General features: G+C 44.6%; 1 protein-coding gene across 2 annotated transcripts in view; it reads left to right on the top strand.

The window, feature by feature from the left end:
• The window catches only part of gpc5a (glypican 5a), a 141,084-nt gene that overhangs the window by 20,011 nt on the left and 101,785 nt on the right, over window positions 1-19,288 (top strand). For both annotated transcript variants that reach the window (XM_085806123.1, XM_085806122.1), the window contains exons 3-6: window positions 16,320-16,780; window positions 17,701-17,934; window positions 18,579-18,727; window positions 18,861-18,986. In XM_085806123.1, the coding sequence (XP_085662249.1) occupies window positions 16,320-16,780; window positions 17,701-17,934; window positions 18,579-18,727; window positions 18,861-18,986 (970 nt within the window). The remainder of the gene's footprint in view (window positions 1-16,319; window positions 16,781-17,700; window positions 17,935-18,578; window positions 18,728-18,860; window positions 18,987-19,288) is intronic.

Here is a 19,288-nt window from a genome sequence, read left to right on the forward strand (position 1 = left end):
ATATTATTTATATTATAGCTGAGTCAATATGTTGCTAAGTAACTTTAAATAATTTGAAGGCCTGACCTTCCCTCCCAAATATTCATTCGTCCTACATTCATTTTACACAGTGGTTCATTGATTAATTGGAGAAAAATAATAATAATCAAAAGGTTAAAGGAATAGTTCACCAAAAAATGAAATTCAGTCATTAGTGACTCACCCTCATGCTGATGAATACTCCGGAGTAGTTTTTTATTCCTCAAAGTGCATCTGGAGACCCGGGAGGCCGGTTCGTAGTCCATAAAACTACACAAAAACCATTTAATATTCCTCCATACTGCTCGTCCACTGCAAACCAAGGGAGATAGTCCAGAGTTTACTCGAAACAACGTCATTTAGGACATTTTTACAGCCTAAACAGTCCTGTATTGAATTTGTCTGGGGCTGTAAAAATGTCCTGAATGATGTTGTTTCGAGTAAACTCTGGACTATATCCCTTCACGACACTTGGATTGCAGTGGACGAGCAGTGTGGAGGAATATTACAAGGTTTTTGTGTAGTTTTATGGACTTTTTTTGTCGGGCGCTATTGACTCTCATATAAAGTCTTCGTTGGATTACGAACCGGCCTCCCGGGTCTCCATAAATATATAAGATATATTTAATAAAAAAAACTACTCCGGAGTATTCATCAGCATGAGTGTGAGTCAATAATGACTGAATTTCATTTTTTTGGTGAACTATTCCTTTAATATGTATTTAAAAATAACTGGTAGTTGCTTGCAGCCATAAAATCTAATGAAACATCCTGACGTAACTTTCCCAGTGACTGCTGGGAAAACTCCAGTCACTGAAGTTACAGCTGCGACACAGGAGTTTCAGTTGTTCTGAGTTTTACATAGAAATAATGTCACTGGTCTCAGACCTGTTCGTTGTGTAAATCCGTCTCTTCAGTTTAAAGTTTATATGTAAAGAGAAGTAACAGTCAGAGAAGTGGTGAATCTAGATAACACCAGAGAGGCTCTTAGTTTTTCTACACCAGCTCTTGTTCTTTGTAGCGAAGATAAGACCCGAGTCTCGTGGTCTGATAACGATCGATCTTAGAAGTTATGAGGGTTTTTCTACGATCGCTCTTAAATTTCTACACGTGTTTCTAACAGCAGCACTTTGGAGTGAGTATAAGTGTATATTATGCACATCCCTTTAAGAGCTTCTCAGCGTCTCCAGTCTGTGGAGCTGAGGATGATGATGGTGAACACTTTTTTCCCCCCCTTTATTTAACCGTCTGTGAGCTGCACTGTAAAAATGTTTTATCCCATCACAAAGTGCAAATGTCATAAACACCACAGAGAAAACAAAGCTCAGTGTGTGTGTGTGTGTGAACAGCTCACAGCTCGCCTCCCTTTTTATATTTCATGGCACTGAATGGAAATTTAATAAAGTTAACCTTGATTGATTTAGCCGCCACTCGGGGCACATAATGTTCTGCCCTTAAATTCGCATTAAAACTAAAATTGGTGGTAGACAGAAACAATAAATCAGCCAGTGAGTGAATTTGACTCCGTCCCAGGTCAACCTCACGTAAACCATCAGACTGATGATGCTGTTGTGTAACTGTTTGATGATGCAGTCGCTACCAGAGGCCCAGTTGGACCAGCGGGCCACTGGGAACCGTCCCAGTGTTTCATCAATTTCTCATTTAAGCATTATTTGGGTAACAGACCTGTTTTCTATTTAAATGTGTGGTAAACAGCATTTACACAAACTGTGGGTCAGAAGAGAAGAGAAGATTTGAAAAGCGAAAATTAAACCATGATGATTGAAACTGTTGATTATGTGGTTTTCTAATCCAAGCACGATTTCTCATTTACCATTAAACATAATTTAGAACATTTGTTAGAAGAAGCCTGCAGACTCACAAGTGAACAAAAACAACAACAAGGTCAGAAAACTGCAGTTTTTCTTTCCTCCTTCTGGTTCTGGAGCTTCTTTTGTCAGGGTTTTAGGGGAACTGGACCCAAATGCAGACAGCAACACACGGGGGTAGTCTACAGTGAACCAAAGAGTATTTATTGAAAAAGGTAAAAAAAAAAAAAAGGTGTTTAAAGTTCAACAGAAACAAAGTACCAACCGAAATGGTCTACGAGCCTAAGTCTCGTATGGGAAAGAAGTAATTTTATGGGGCCAGCCCCGTTGGTGCGTGTTTCCACTGCAGGAACCTTCCCCACAAGGAACTGATACAGGAACCGATACTGGGGACAAACGCAGACGATCCGACAAGGACAAAGGGAGACACTGAGGCTATGTTTACACAGAAGCAATCAGAACAGAAAATGCAAAAGTGGCGTTGCGTTCTCACTTTTTATTTCGCGTTTAGATGAGTGTTTTTGGGGTGGAAATCTGTGTGCATACGGAGACGCAAAAGTCTGTGGAATTCATGCACGCCGAGCGCCGAGGTGGCAGTGTGCCACACAACACACAACACCACCAAGTCTGCACGCCTGTGTACAACCCAAATGGACCGACGATGATTCCCGGCAGGCTGTACGCGCCGTCTACGCTGCACCGAGGTCGTAGCAACTGGAGGGGACTTTTGAGTCATCGCGGCGAAATGAAAATATCAGCGCACCTCGACACACTGGAGCAAGCCCACAAAACAATGCCGTCTAAACGAAAGGCAAAAAAAAAAACCAAGCAGAATTACAATCAACCCGTTGTGCACAAACACACAAACCAGAAACGCGGCTACCGCCTCAGGTGGTTCCACCTTCTTCTTCGTTGTTGTTATGATTTTTGTGCATGTGCTTGTGAACTGCCTGGGTGACGTCACGGTCAAAATAAACTGTCGCACAGCGATTAACTGACACCAAGACAAGACACAGGGACGCCATGACCGACTCTGCAGTGGAAACACGACTACTGAGAGGGCCGAGTGAGAGGACGGTTCCTGTAGAAGTTCCTACCCCCTCCCTTTACCAGGAACTCCTGCAGTGGAAACACGGCTATAGGGTGTTTGGTCTGAAACACGGGTCTGTCAGTCACTCTGCTCTGCTGTAAGCTGAGGAGAAAACTTCTTGTATACTTCCTTGTATCCTACAAGCTTTATCCAGTGAGAGAGAGAACGGCATAAAGGGGCGGTCCTCTCTGTGTGTGCAGCCAAGGAATGCGCGTGAATGTGGTGACGTAGGGACGAGGACCAATAGATCCATGACGAGGGCGGGGACTGCTAACTCCATCGGCTGACAAGAAGTTAGCCAAAACGACCGGATCACTTACTTCTGCTTTAATAATCAGTGATTATTTATATTGGCATCTTTACTTGCAGAACTTATAGGAAACACCTTGAAACTAAAAGGTTTGTAGATGGATTATAGGATGATCTTCACCTGAAGGTGTCCTCCACAGTGGACACCTCATAGAGCAACAGGCAGTTAAAAGAAAGACACTACTTCATCTAATGATTAGAAAATGAAGTAAATGAATCTTAAATTTACATAATTACAGCTTAAAGTCTACGACTGCCTCTGAACTAGACTGCACAATATTTCACTGAATGTTTTTCAAAACCATTAAAACAAGGCAAACATAACAAATGGCTAAGAGCTCCAAATTAATGAATATTACAAGTCAATGGGTTTTGTATTAATTACTTTTTTCTTTCCAAATTACCAAACAAACAATGGTGTTTTGCACTTTTGCAGTTATTTTTCCTGTTGACTTGAGGTTTAGCTATGAATCTCAGATCAATAACATAATGGCTCCTCTTTTTTTTTTTTTTTTTGTAGGTCAGCCGCTGGGGTGGAATTACACAGCTTTCCACTTTCAGACCCTTGAACCTAATGTTCTGTATCATCTTTTTATAAATCTGATGTAATTATCCAGTTGAGCAGAGTAATCAGTGGCGTGCTGTGTGCATTAGCCGCTCTATTCAGGCTCATGCCACGGCCCCGTCGGCTCCTTCGCTGGCATCCAACGGCTCCCCGAAGGCCCCGGCTGCAGGAAACCTTCAGCAGCCTCACACAGAGCCACCTTTGAGAGCTAATGAAAGCTTTTATTATGATATTATTATTTTCACTCCGGCTCTTAAAACTGTGGCGGCTCACTTTCTCCCCCTCCTCCTCCTTCTCCTCCTCCTCTTCCTCCTCCTCCTTCTCTGTCCACCTACATGAGTTTACTGTGTGCTAAACCTGAGCCGTGTTTCTGTTCCTACATGTGCAGCATGTATAAAAGGATATTTGACCTCACACACATGCACACACACTTGCACACACTTCCCTGTGACCCTCTCTGCCTCTTTTTTTTCTCTTCTGAACGGCATATTAAAGTCCATGTTCACAGCAGAGCTCTGTGCTCTTTGAAGTGTTGGAGAGCTGCAACAGATCCTCAAATATTGACTTTTAAGCCTTCTGGAGGTAACGGAGAGCAGAGCAGAGAGGGAGGAAGAGAAAGAGAGAGAGAGGAGAAGGAGAAAGAGGGAAGTGTCTCTGGTTGGACTTTATGGGAGTTGTGGACAGATACATACAGTATGTTTATCAGCTGTTAGTGTGTGTGAGGAGGAGGAGGGTGTGTTATTGTGGCGGAGGAGGAAGTCCATGATAACGGCCGGTGGAGACTTCAGGCAAAATAGATTAAAATGACTCATGTCTTAATGTGGCGTCTTTGTCATTTCCTCTCCTCCTTTTTTTCTCTCTCTTTCCTTTCCTCTCATTTTGCTTTTCCTGTGCTTTGTTTTTCTTTCATCTCCTTCTCTCACTTCTCCTCCTCCTCCTCTTCACCACATCTCCTCTTCTTTCTTCCTCTCCTCCCCTGTCTCCTCACCTCCTCCTTTCCCTCTCCTCCTCCTCCTCCTCACCACCTCTCCTCTCCTCCTTTCTTCCTCTCCTCCTCTCCTCCTCCTCCTCCTCCTCCTCCTCCTCACCACCTCTCCTCTCCTCCTGTCTTCCTCTCCTCCTCCTCCTTTCCTTTACTCTCTCCTCCTACTCCTTCTCTCCTCTCTCCCTCCTCCTCCTTTCATTCTCCTCCTCCTTTCTCCTCTCTTCTCCTCTCCTCACCACCTCTCCTCTCCTCCTTTTCTCCTCTCCACTTCTTTCTTCCTCTCCTCCTCCTTTCTCCTCCTCTCCTCTCCTCTCCTCTCCTCTCCTCTCCTCTCCTCCTTTCTCCCTATAGCCTCCTCTACTCTTCCTCTCCTCCTCTCTCCCTAGCCTCCTCTACTCCTCCTCTCCTCCCCTGTCTCCTCACCTCACCTCACCTCACCTCACCTCACCTCCTCGCCCTCTCCTCCTTTCTTCCTCTCCTCCTCCTCCTTTCCTCTCTCCTCTCCTCCTCCTTCTCTCCTCTCTTCCCCCTCTCCTTCCCCCTTTCCTCTCCTCTCTTCCTCTCATCCTCCTTCTCTCCTCTCCTCTCTTCTTCCTCCTCCTCCTTTCTTCCTCTCCTCCTCTACTCCTCCTCTCCTCTCCTCCTTTCTCCCTAGCCTCCTCTATTCTTCCTCCTCCTTTCTTCCTCTCCTCCTTTCTCCCTCCTCTCCTCTCCTCTCCTCTCCTCTCCTCTCCTCTCCTCTCCTCTCCTCTCCTCTCCCCTCTCCTCCTCCTCTCCTCTCCTCTCCTCTCCTCTCCTCCTTTCCCTCTCCTCTCCTCTCCTCTCCTCTCCTCCCCTCTCCTCCTCCTCCTCCTCCTCTCCTGAGCCAGAGCACACTTCTGTAACACCTCTGAGCAGGCGACTGTTTTCACTTTTACAACAATGCCCCCTTTATTGAAACTGAAGATGGAAGGAAAAACGTCCCAGGGCTTTTTAAACTTTTCTCAGGAACATTTCTCTCTCTCTGTCTCTCTTTTTTCTTTTTTTTCCTCTTTTTTTTCTCCTCTTCAGGTCGGTTAGTTGCTGTTTTGCGGTTGAACAGGAGGCAGATTGACAAACCAGACGACAGAAACTTGTGCTGAAGTTTATTGAAATGAGAGTTTAACTTGGCCTTTTCCTCTTCATGTATTCACCCCCTCCCCTCCCCTCTTCCTCCTCATGGCAGACAGGCTTACACATGTTTTAACACACACACACAGACGCACACACACACACACACACACACATGAAAGGCCCAGTTTTTACTTGGTGGTTTGTTTGTAGATGTGAACACGCAGCTACACTGAGCTCACTCATTCACACTGAATAACACTTTGTACCTCACCTCAATCTGGGGCTAAATCGAGACGGGCTGCCAGACATGTGTGCGTGCTTGTTTGTGTGTGCGATACTGTTGTTGTCTAGATGCAAAATCGGATTCATTTGCCTTATCTCCTCTCTTGTCACTCTCTCTTTCTCTCTCTCTATGAGCAGGTGAGGTTCAGGTAGACAGATGTAGCCAGGTGTGGCTGTCACGACACTCTGGTTCAAACTCGTAGAGCTGCTTCTCTCTTCTTCCTCTTCTTCTTCACAAACTAACATACTTGTGTGAACATTTGTCATGCCAGAAAACAGCTAAAATAAGATTATTTAAAACTCTTATCAAAACCCCAACAGCCCTACATTCGGTGAATTTGTGCTTTGTGGTGGTAAACGAGTGCTGCTGCCTCTTTTTTACAGATAACAGACAGGTTTATTTTTATACGTTCTGTGTCCTGCAGCTTAAGAGTCTTGCATGTTAGTTTGTTGGGATAACTCGGTCAAACCCAGATCAGCTTCCAGTTTACAGCCTGCATGAGAGAAAGGCAGGTAGTGTATTAAAAAAACGAACAAATGTGTGATTTAGTACCTGGTAAATTCACACATTATGAGGGAGAAGAAGTAAAAACTAAATTCTTGACGTCTGGCCAAATAAAGCGGCCGTCAAGGACTCTTGATGGACATAACCAGGTAAGCGCCTGTGGTAATACTCCTGTCTGCAAGTGTCTGATTCATTTCCTAATATTATATAAGCAGAGTGGAGTAGTGAAAAAAGTCTAAATAGGTCAGTATACAACGTTGTCTGCTGTGTATAGAAGTGTTTTCCACTATGTGTCGACACTTTAATCTCCCTTTATTTTCTAATATGTTTTGTACTTGATACCTGTTCCATAACCTGTTTGCGCAGCTGAACAGACAAAAAAAAAATATGAATATGTGTCGACAGACAAACGGACAATTCACTGAAGACAATAAGTGAATAATACATGAGCTTTTGGTTTTGTTTAAAGGGAAATAATCTCAGTGATTCAACTACAGTGTCACTGTGTTTGACCTTTCCCTCCTTTCTTAGTTCCCACCGACATTTGTGCAGAAAACAAAGTCATCAAACGACGTCCTGGAACAACAAAGTGTGGGGTTTGCTGTACTCATCCTCCTCCTCTAAAGCCACAATTAAAGACATAGTTTTCTGTTGACTGTACGGACCGTGGCACCCTGCAAGTCATCGACTCTCATTGTGTGTCTTTTAACTCCGGGACGCATGAGCTGAATCCACACAGAGCCACTGACTCATCCTTTCTAGATGGAGAATGGCCTTTCCTGCAGCCTATCAGATGTCACTGGGCTCCTCTGTTGTGGTCGCAGGCAGCCATTCACAGAGGATGAATCATTTCAGTAAAGAAAAAAAAGAAAAAAGAAAAAAGCAAGCCATCTTCGCCGGGCGCTGCAGCTCAGCTGAGGTCAGCTGTCGGCGTCTGAGCGCAGCTGTAAACCTGTAAATCTTCAAAGTGGCTGATGCTGCTGCTGCCATCGGTTCAGGCATTACAGTGCACATTTAGGGATGCAACAGCAATATGGCACATAGGACTGTATCAGTCATGTCGCTGCTTATCTTCTCTCTCTGTGTGTGTGTGAGTGTGTGTGTGTGTGTGTGTGTAAAGAGCCACAGCCCTGGTTTAAAAGGTTCAACTACAAAGGCTCCTCTTATTTCTCATGCAGCTCACTGATCTTCTCTCTCACTAATCTCTGTGTATCTATGAATCTATGTAAACACACACACATGTACACAAATAATAGATTAGTATATCACCACAATTTGCTGTATTTTTAGTTGTTTATCTGAAACTGAATCAGGGTAAACAACAGTAGGAGAGGGTTAGGGTTAGACTCTTCAGTCACACTTGTGTAATATGAATATTTATGAGACCTGCCACTCTATCTCTACTGCTATGTTTTATATATATATATATTTTGAATTTTCTTAGATTATAAATCAACCTTAAAATCAGAATCAGCATCATCTCCTGTGTATGAGCATATTAAGATAAAAATGTCTCCCTCTGGTGGCGAGAGCAGCTCCTGTCACCCTCTTATCAGTTTCACCTGTGTTGTTTGCTTTAGGGTTACATAGTGTGTCTGTGCTGGTTGATAGTTCATAAATATCTGCTGCATCTCTCTGTCAAACCAACGTTGCTTCTCCCTAATCGATCCGATCGGCCCACAGAGTCACACAGACGGAGCCACGGCACAATCCAGTCAAATAAAATCAAAATTTTCCCATCTGAGTGCCAATCGCCAGAAGCCCTGACCTTAAGTGTAACTCATCACTCGGGTATAGCCCCCCCCACACCACCACCCCCCCTCGTCACACTTAACGAGATCATCCTACATTAAAGAAAATGAGAAGTGCAGCAATTATGTGAGAAAAGGAAGAAAATGGGATCAAATTTAAAAGCCTTTTAGACATGGAGAAAAGCTCGGCTGCTGTGGAATTTAACCGAAGCAGCTTTGTGATCTGAATATTACAGCCAATAATATATCTGGATGGTCGCTGAGCTGTCTGCTGCAGCTGCTAACTACACATCAGTGTCTATTATAGAGTTAAATCACCAGTTCAACAGGTTGATGGTGGAAAGAAAAACATTTGCATCAACATGCATGCTAACTTTTTCTCGTTGCATGTATTGAATTTGTGTTATTGATTTTTTTTTCTTTTTTTTCTTTTTTTTTTGGATATACTTGTTTTGTTTTGTTTTTTCGCTGCAGTATATCTGAAAAAGCTTTGTCTTTGTCTTTGTGCTGTTTTGTTGCTCTTTGTTTGCAGCATGTGGGAGAGCAGCAGGAAAATGGGTGGAAAACATTTTTTTTTCCTTTTTGTTGCTTTGAAAAAACAGAAAAACTAAAATAAATCATTCCAAAACAGACCAAATAGTTAAATAAAATGCAAGTTTCATTTCATTCTGGATCCAGTTTCTGGTGTTTAAGTGAGCTCAGGTTTCAAAATTCAGACTAAATTGATCATTTCCCAGCCTATTTATATAGCTATTACGTTTTTTTAAGGCCCAGATGACTTGTGAATATCTATATAATAGTTAAAGCAGAAGTAAGCGGAATATTTGTGTTAATATACTAAGTCTTAAATAGTTATATCTTCTGACAGCAATCACTTCTATAGAGTGTTTGGTCTGAAACACGGGTCTGTCAGTCACTCTGCTCTGCTGTAAGCCGAGGAGAAAACTTTCCTTGTATCCTACAACCTTTATCCAATGAGGAGAGAGAACGGCATAAAGGGGCAGTCCTCTCTGTGTGTGCAGCCAAGGGATGCGCGTGAATGTGGTGACGTAGGGACGAGGGCGGGGGCTGCTAACTGCATCCGCTGACAGGAAGTTAGCCAAAACCACCGGATCGCTTACTTCTGCTTTAATGGAAACTAGCCACACCCTCAGTAACACAATTATTACACGATCGCCTCATCGCAATCATTTGAACTGACTGCAATCATTTTACATTATCATTATTGTTATCGCTTCCATTCATCTGTATAAAAAACAGCTGGATGAAACGTTTTCCACTGTTTAACATTTTGACTGGTCCCCTCTGCTGCTTTGGTTTAATGACACACGAGGACACAAAGACTAAACAAACACACTGTGGCATCCTCATCGTCAGTGTGAGAAACTAGAAGACGTATAAAGATGTGCCTTTTTAATAAACGTAGATCAGAATTCCCCAGTGCAGTGGTTGTTTAACTTTAAACCTGCGTATAAAAAAAGCAGTTTACACCTTGTAAAGATTTTACGATGAACTTATTTACAGCTCATTTACACAAACTCATCAGACTTTTAGAGGAATGTTATAATTATTGTTCTGCCGTGTCTCAGGCCTGATGAAGAAAGTTCAACACTGATTCACTCTCCTCTTTCTCCTGTTTTGGAGACGTTTGTGTCTTTAGCTGCTACAATAAACTCTCCACTTGGCTCAGCAGCAGCTCCAGTCAGAGTGGCTTCATCATCATCCTCATCATCAGGGTGGAGCTGCTGCTGCTGGAAAACAAAAACATTCAATCACTCAGGAAACTGATGCGTTGTTAAAAAAAAAGTGAAATACTGATTACAGCAGTTTGGCCCTGTGAGCAGAGCAGCAGAGTTGACTTCAATATTTGTCTGTAAAAGGTAAAAAGCTGCACCACCACCTCCTCCTCCTCCTCCTCCTCCTCCTCCTCTGCAGCATTTCTATTCCTCCTCTTCCTTTCTTCCTCTCCTTGACTCATTCCTGTCCTCGGGCTTGCCCGGCAGCTTGGCCGCGGGTCTGTAGGCCTCCGAGTGAGAGACGCCGCCGCCGCCGCAGCTTCACACTCATTTTTATGTGAAAAATATAACGGCATGAACGGCCCCGGACAGCCGGCAACGTCTTCTCCTTCTCCGTGGGAGGGTGTTTCCTCCGACTGAGCCGCCTCGTTCAGCCATCAGGCAGCAGGAAGAAAAACGCTGAGCAGCTTCATTATCAAGTCCGTTTTAAGTCTTTAATGTAACTTTATGTAGCTTGGAAAATAAAGAAGGAAAAGAAAAACTGGTGCAGGATTTGATGACAGAGGAGAAGAAGTCGAGACACAACGACACATTTTGGTCAAAGTGGGATTCACCCTCCTGTCTGTCGTCCCTCTGGGTCAAACTGACCCAGTCTGTTCACTTCCTCCATCCTTCCTTCCTTCCTTCCTTCCCTTCCCTTCGTCCTTACTTCTTCTTCCTTTCTCTTTTGATCCAGTTGACCTGATCTGTTCCCTCCCTCCATCTATCTTTCCTTCCTTTTTCCCTTCCTTCTTTCTTTCCCTCCTTCCTTCTTTCCCTCCTTCCTTCCTTCTTTGCCGTCATCCTTTCTTCCTTCTTTCTTTCCCCTTGTCCTTCCTGCCTTCCTTCCTTCTATCCCTTTATCCTTCCTTCCTTCCTAACTTCCTTCCTTCCTTCCTTCGCTTGATCTTTCCTTCCTTTTTCCCTTCCTTCTTTCCTCCCATCGTTCCCTTTGTCCTTCCTTCCTTCTTTCCCTTCATCCTTCCTTCCTTCCTTCCTTCCTTCCTTCCTTCCTTCCTTCCTTCCTTCCTTCCTTCCTTCCTTCCTTCCTTCCTTCCTTCCTTCCTTCCTTCGCTTGATCTTTCCTTCCTTTTTCCCTTCCTTCTTTCCTCCCATCGTTCCCTTCGTCCTTCCTTCCTTCCTTCCTTCTATCCCTTTATCCTTCCTTCCTTTCTTCCTTCCTTCCTTCCTTCCTTCCTTCCTAACTTCCTCCCTTCCTTCCTTCCTTCGCTTGATCTTTCCTTCCTTTTTCCCTTCCTTCTTTCCTCCCATCGTTCCCTTTGTCCTTCCTTCCTTCTTTCCCTTCATCCTCCCTGCCTTCTTTCCCTTCGTCCTTCCTTCCTTCCTTCCTTCCTTCCTTCCTTCCTTCCTTCCTTCCTTCCTTCCTAACTTCCTCCCTTCCTTCCTTCCTTCGCTTGATCTTTCCTTCCTTTTTCCCTTCCTTCTTTCCTCCCATCGTTCCCTTCGTCCTTCCTGCCTTCCTTCTTTCCCTTCGTCCTTCCTTCCTTCCTTCCTTGACCCATTAGGACAGCAGCAGGGTTAACCCCCCCACCCCACCCCCCCCACCCTGCAGCATGAGCTCTAATCCCTGTGGGACTCTTCATAACTCGGCCTCATACATCCCAGGGCTGCAGCAGTAATCTCCAACTGTAACTCCATGAGCACATATTTCTCTCCCTCTCTCTGTGTCTCTGCCTGTCTGAGCTCCTTCCCTCCATCACACACACACACACACACACACACACACACACACACACACACACACACACACACACACACACACACACACACACACACACACACTAGACTTTCACAGCTGTCACACTTGTCGCGGCCGCTCTGTGTTTTCTCCCCGCTGCTCTCTGACCGGAGCGCCGCTGTGTGGGAGGTGCAGCTTTTCTCCAGCTCGTCTTCACATAAACACACACATCTCAGAGCCTCAGATCTTGTTAGACCTATCACGTCGGTGCGAGATCACAGAGGACCTGTGAACCAATTCAGCTCCTGGTGCCTCGGTGTTTAACGCTGCCTCTCCACCCCCCCACCCCCTCCCCCTCCCCCTCCCCCTCCCCTCCCCTCCCTGCTCCCTTCCCGGCAGTTGCCCTCCCCAGGGGGCGTTCGGTCAGTCTTTCCACATCGGCGCCGATCGTACAGCACTTGACCGTCTGAGCCTTCATCACACTGGTCACCCCACACACTCACTCACCAGACTCTCAGCCCCCCCCCCCCCCCAGACTGTTTCCTCACACCTCATGACGAGCACATGATGTGAGAGTGGCCACGGCTCAGGTATTAGCTGAGACAAGGACTGGAAAAAAAAAAAGCAGGAGACAAAGGGATCAGGACCAGCTCGTTGTACTGAGGAGAGATTTTCTGCTGAGCTGATGTTGTTGGTCCAAGTCTGGAGAAACACGCAGAGCTTCTTTTTATTTTATTTGTTTTTATCATAAAGAGAAAATGATACTTTTTGTGTGTAACCTCATGATATTGTGTGATAACAAGCAGTTGCCCCAGGATACATCACGTTTTGAGATATCCTGAGTATAAAAGTAACATATTGTGATACAGACCTTTGTCAACATCAGTTCTCAGTTTGTTTATGTCACTTAAAGGGATACTTCCCCCAAAATCGATAATTCACCAATCATCTACTCACCGTCATGCCAAGGAAGGGTTTGGAGAACTTTCAGAGTCATCAAAACGCTTTAGGAGTTCCAGGGGGGGTCCGGCTGGCAACAGATGTTCATATAATGGCGGCGGATAGAGTTCACGTTTTTTTTTTTTTTTGGCCTTTTTGCCTTTATTGGATAGCTCATAGTGAGATAGACAGGAAAGGGGGAGGCAGAGAGAAGGGGAATGACATGCAGGAAAGGTCTGCCCGACGCGGGATTCGAACCGGGGACGCCTGCGTTGAGGACTGTAACCTCTACATGGGGCGGCCGCTTTAACCACTGTGCCACGCACCGCCCCAGAGTTCACTTTTGAATGGTCCAAAACACACACTATGAAACATCCAGATACCTCAGCCTTGTTGTAGCAGAATGAGATGTTCGTTCGTCGTTGTAAACCATTGGATGTGTCATGTAAACACGGAAGAACATCTCGCAGCAAATCTCATGCATGCGCACAAACATCAACAGAGCCACTGGGAGCTGCTGCTACAACAAGGCTCAAAACAGAGATCAAATTAAATTTTCTGAACAACTTTTTCATGTGGCGGCTTCAGGACACCTGGGTCAGTAGACGAGCAGTATGGAGGTATCTGGATGTTTCATAGTGTGTGTTTTGGACGATTCAAAAGTGAACTCTGTCCGCCGCCATTATATGAAAATCCGTTGCCAGCCGGACCCCCCCTGGAACTCCTAAAGCGTTTTGATGTCTCAGAAAGTTCTCCAAACCCTTCCTTGGCATGACGGTGAGTATAGAAAATTGGTGAATTATCGATTTTGGGTGAAGTATCCCTTTAAACCATTTTCATTCTTGCTGAATTCAAGTGACCAAACCCGTCCATAAAAACTCCTCTTTTAAAGCAGATATCAGTGGAATGTTTTTGTTAATATAAGTCCTAAATAGTCCTATTTTCCGTCAGCAATCACTTACATGAAGTATTTCAGCCTAAACACGAGTCTCTCCGTCACTCTGCTCTGCTGTAACCCGAGGAGAAAATTTTCCTTGTGGGATACAAGTGTTATCCAATGAGGGGAGAGAACGGCATGAAGGGCTGTGTGTGCAGCCAAGGGATGCGCGTGAATGTGGTGACGTAGCACGAGGACCAATTGATGCCTGACAAGGGCGGGGGCTGCTAACTCATGGTGCGTTCAAGGAAACTCGTACTTTGTGTTTTTCCTTCCTGTGAAGTCATACCAGTTCGATCTGGTACGAGTTCACGGGTCGGAAGTTACGAGTGGCCGTTATAGGGAACTTTCACAGACAACAGGACGGTAAAAACACGAGCTACGGGTTACCTGGAACGCTACCAAGTCGTAGTTGTGACTTGAAGCTGTAACTTACGGTTTCAAAAGCCTGCCTTGAACACAGCATTAGCCGAAACGGCCGTGCCACTGATATCTGCTTTAAGTTCATATTTGCAGTTTACACAGTAAAGATCGATACTATTGATCTGCTCAATAGTACTGACTGTTTCCTTTCACTTATCCGGGGCCTATTTGCATTTTGTTTATTTGTATTTAGTATGTATAGTATTATTGATCGGTCCTCTCCTTGGCATCGGCTGTGTGAATTGTTTATCTCTCGTTGCTTTGTTTTCATGTCGTCCTTTTGTCTTTAATGCAAATTTCCCATTTGGGGACAGTAAACCTAACCGAGGCACTTGTATTTGACCATAACAACTTTTTACAACAAACCTTCTGGCTTCTGATACAGTTGATGGCATTAATGAGGGATGTATTCTGTTTGGATGAGCTTGTTTCAGCCTCCTGGTGCTGAGCAGCTGCTTCACTGTCATGACTGAGTGATGAGTGATGCAACCGACTAAAGAAATAGTTTGATATTTGGCAGAAGATGTGCTCTTGTTTTCCTGAGTTTGATAAAAAAAGATCGATACTTAGTCTCAGTGATGAAATCTAAAGCTGGAGGAGATGTGTTACAGATACAATTATATGTTGTGTGTTTCTTTTGCAAAAACAAAACAATGGAGGTCAGATGAGTCACGCTCATCTGACGCTGTTGAGCTGCACAACAACAGCAAACAAACTATTAAGCCAAACCCAAGTAGCTACATTGTTAAATGTGATTAAATGCTCAGTGCTTTGCTGAACAAACATGGTATTTTTAACTCTCAGGCAGGAAAAAATAAATAAAAAAACGACCGACAATCAGAGCAATTTCAATTCAGATCAATCTTTCCCATCGTTACCTCGACGTGAACGTGAGTCTGACGTCGCGTCTCCCGTCTCCAGTGTTTTACAGACTTACAGGCATTCCTAAAATGTTGAAGTTTTTCCTTTTAAAACCACATTTCACTTCAAAACCTTTGGACAGAAACGGCTGCTGCCTGGTGGGAAACGCTTTTTATTTCTATCCTCAGCCCGTTTCTCTGGCACACCTGAACATTTTTCTCCCCCCCCTTTATGTGACTGTTGGATGCCATATAATGTTGCACAGTCTGCACACTTTAACAGACAAATGCTCCTGAAGCACACACAGTGAAACACACACACACACACACACACTCGGCAGAGCTGGATATTGCTCACAGGAATGTGTACAAAGCTGTGGCAGTCAAAACAGCAACAGCATGATCTGTTTTTTTAACCTCCTAAGCCGAGCTGAGCGCCCGACTCCCTCAGACCGGAGGGGGGAAAGACTTTAATGCCACATTTTGTTTGACATTTACATGATGAGGACGAGAGGAAGGTCTCATGACGATGACGGAGGAGAACACGTGTTTTCTAGGTTGAAAGCGAACGCCTCATCCTTGTAGCGGAGTCGCCTGTTGTATGTAAAACACATGCACCGTATGATAACAGCTCATTGTCTTTATTCATTTGTGGCGCTGCTCTCATCCACCTCCTGTCGGTCTTAACCTTCCCTTCCAGTCTCTTAACCTCCACCTTTCTGCTCTCATCCTCTCCTCTCTTCTTTTTATCCCCCTGCTCTTGTTCTCACTCCAACAGCTCAAGGAGCCTTTCTTTCTTTCTTTCTTTCTTTCTTTCTTTCTTTCTTTCTTTCTTTCTTTCTTTCTTTCTTTCTTTCTCTCTCCTCCTCCTCCTCCTCCTCTTCCTCTTCCTCCTCCTCACTGCTCTTCTCACCACCGCTTTGATAGAAGTGGCTGGTTTATTAAAACACTGTTTATACAGAATTTCTGTTCGTATTATATCACAACACTTCCCACTCCACTGTGGGTAACCTCTTTCTTTTATATTTTTTTTATCGTCAGAGCAGCTTTTGATTAGAGAACAAATTGCTTCCCACAGACTCTTCTTTTCTTTTCTTTTCTGGAAAGACTCAGGACTTCTCTTCTCTTCTCTTCTCTTCTCTTCTCTTCTCTTCTGGGACAACTTGAAGCGAGATAAAGATGATAATGTGTTGAGGAGATGAACCTGAGTCCCTGTCTAATCTTTTCTCTCTCTCTTCCTTCCTCCTCTTCGTCCCACAGAGACCTTTGAGCTTCTGATGAAGCAGGCGGAGAATCACACCAACGCCGTCCTTCAGGAGTCGTACCGCGGCATGGCCGATCAGGCCAAGGGCCCCGTGCGGGAGCTCTTCACCGACATCGGCCTCTTCCTGCTGGGCTCCGAGCTCAGCGTCGACGAGCTGGTGCAGCGCTTCTTCGACGCTCTCTTCCCGCTCGTCTACGACCACCTCATCAACCCGGGCCTCAGCGACATTTCACCGGGCTACGCCGAGTGCGTGAGGGCCTCGAGGCGAGACGTGAGGCCGTTCGGCGGGGCCCCGGGCCTCCTGGCCGATCAGATCTCCCGATCCGGGGTCTCCGGGAAGCTTCTTCTCCAGGCGCTGCACCTCGGCATCGAGGTCATAAACACGACGGACCACTTGCAGCTGAGCCGGGAGTGCAGACGGGCCCTGCTCAAGATGCACTACTGCCCTCACTGTCAGGTACCAACGCACGTCTCTGCACGTCTGAACCAGCGGTGGAGGCTAATGGGATTTATGCACAACTCCACTACTTCCTGAACTTAAACAAGCTCCTTTATTTCCTGTCTTACATTATTGGACAAACTGATTAATCCAGGTGTGTCTGAGTAGTCACAATGGTCAGACACACCTGGATTAATCAGTAAACTAAACTGTACATACATCACATAGACCGGTGGTTCTCAAACTCAAAATTTGACACAAATTAGACCACGGACCCCCATTGGACAAAATTTTGAAGCAAACACCAGAAATACACAAACAATCAATGTACGTTTAAATTAATTTTTTTTTAAATTAAATTTTTAGAAAAAAGTGGTACATCTTTTTTGTTGCCGAAAAATCTGGTACAATTTCTCAGAAAAAGTGGTAAAATTTAAAAAAAAAAATTTTTTTTTTAAATTTTAGAAGAAACTGGTAAAATTTCTCAAAGAAATTCTAGGAAAAGAGGTAAAATTTCAACTTTCAAGTCAAACAATAATTTAAAAAAAAAGTGGTAAAAGTAAAAATAGTATATAGTAAATAATAAAAAGTTTTAAAATTGAGAAGAAACTAGTAAAATTACTCAAGAATTCTAGAAAAAGTGGTGAAATTTCTCAAAAAAAGAGAAGGAAAAAAAATTAAAACAATAATTAAAAAAGTGAAAAAATTCAAGGAAAAAGTGGTAAAATTTAAAGAAAAAGTTGTGGACCCCCTTGAACCCTCTCACTTTGAGAACCACTGACATTTACTTTAGTTAGATAGTTTTGTTGTACTGGGTATACTGAAATATTTATGCATTTTCAGTGGGTATACTGAGTATACCTTAGTATCACGTAGACTACACCACTGGTCTGAACTGATGATAGAATCGCTCATCTCCAGTCTGGTTTCCTCCACAGGGCCTGACCCAGTCCAAGCCCTGCATGGGCTACTGCCTCAACGTGATGCGCGGCTGTCTGGCGAGCATGGCCGAGATCGACGCGCACTGGAGGGAGTTTGTTCGCTCGCTGGAGGGGCTGTCGGCGCGCATGCATGGACATCAGGATTTAGAGCAAGTGCTGCTGGGAGCTCACACGTTGCTGCACGATGCTGTCGGCCAAGCTCAGAAGAACGGACCGCGCCTCTCGGCTCAGGTCAGATCATCCCTCAGGAAACTGTGCTGGTGCTCTGTGCTCTGTGGGAGGTGAAAACCAGTATCACCAGTAAATCTGACAGGGTAAATAATAGACGAGTATAGATAAAGGGTGAAGCCTTGCAGCCCTGCAGTGATTTTGAATTATTGAAGTTGCTAGAACAATGTCAGATACATGTGAGGTGAAGAGAAGTTAAATTGCTTGAAATTGCACCACACACAACAACAGGTAAAAAAAAAAAAAAGCAGCCGGGAGCTTAAACTGTTCCTGAGTCTTCATCCATCATCTTCTATAAAAGTTGAGCCTTTATTTCCACGATGCTCTGTACAGTGAAGTGAACGCCCCTGGATGTTTGTACCCTGCTGCTCTGCTCTATTAATTGAGACGCCACAGCTCCATCTAGTGGCCGACCGCTGCACCTGCTGCACAACACGACGCAGTTGCATCCAGAAATTGGAGATGATAGGCTTGGCTGCGCTAATGGCCTCAGTATAAACATCTGTCACTCCCACGGCTAAAATAAGGCACTGTTTGTCATGCACCAGTACAGTTTAACAAGATTTGCAAAGTCTCAAAATGCACGTTTTTTTTTCTCCACCCGGAGTGTTTAGATCTAAATTTGTGTCTGTCTCTTTGGGTAATAGGTGCATAAGCTGTGCGGCCCACCGAGCAGGAAGCCTGCACAGTCGGTTAACATCCAGCGCAGCAGCAGCAGCAGCAGCAGCAGCAGGGGATCCATCCCTCTCACAGCTCCCATCAGAGCGTCTGGAGACTCTCTCGCTGTCAGGAGAAGGTAAGTGGGCGAAAGATGCCAAATGTGCACAGAAAAAAAGTGTAATTTTTTATGATTTCAACTCACAAGATCTATAATTAATACTTAAACACTTTGATAAGCAGGGTAATTATGTGTGGCTTGCTTTTTTCAGGGACTTTCTGAACAGTCTGCGTCAGTATCGTACCTACTACGGCGGTCTGGCAGAACAGCTGTGTGTGAGAGACCTGGTCTCCGGTGACGGGCCGTCCTGCTGGAACGGGACTGACATGGTGAAAAGGTGAGTTTTTAAACAAGTTATTCATAATATTAATAATAAAGCACAGAGTTGTAATGTAACCTCACACTAAACACAACAGCTTCAAACACAGATACTGCTCAGCTGGTCTGAAGACAGTGGTAGAAACACATCTCCCAGAGTTCACTTGGATTTGAAGGCCTGGCCTCGTCTTTGTTCACCCTGTCAGTATTTAAAAGTATAATTTTATGGCATGCAGCTGTTAAATACGCCAACATTCAGATCACTGCATACCTTATATCCTCTATTTTTAGCATTCAACACGTATGCACATGCAGTATTTT

This window comes from Trachurus japonicus, chromosome 3 (genome assembly GCF_045865225.1).
Source record: "Trachurus japonicus isolate A0001 chromosome 3, Traja_1.0".
Taxonomy (NCBI): Eukaryota; Metazoa; Chordata; class Actinopteri; order Carangiformes; family Carangidae; genus Trachurus; species Trachurus japonicus.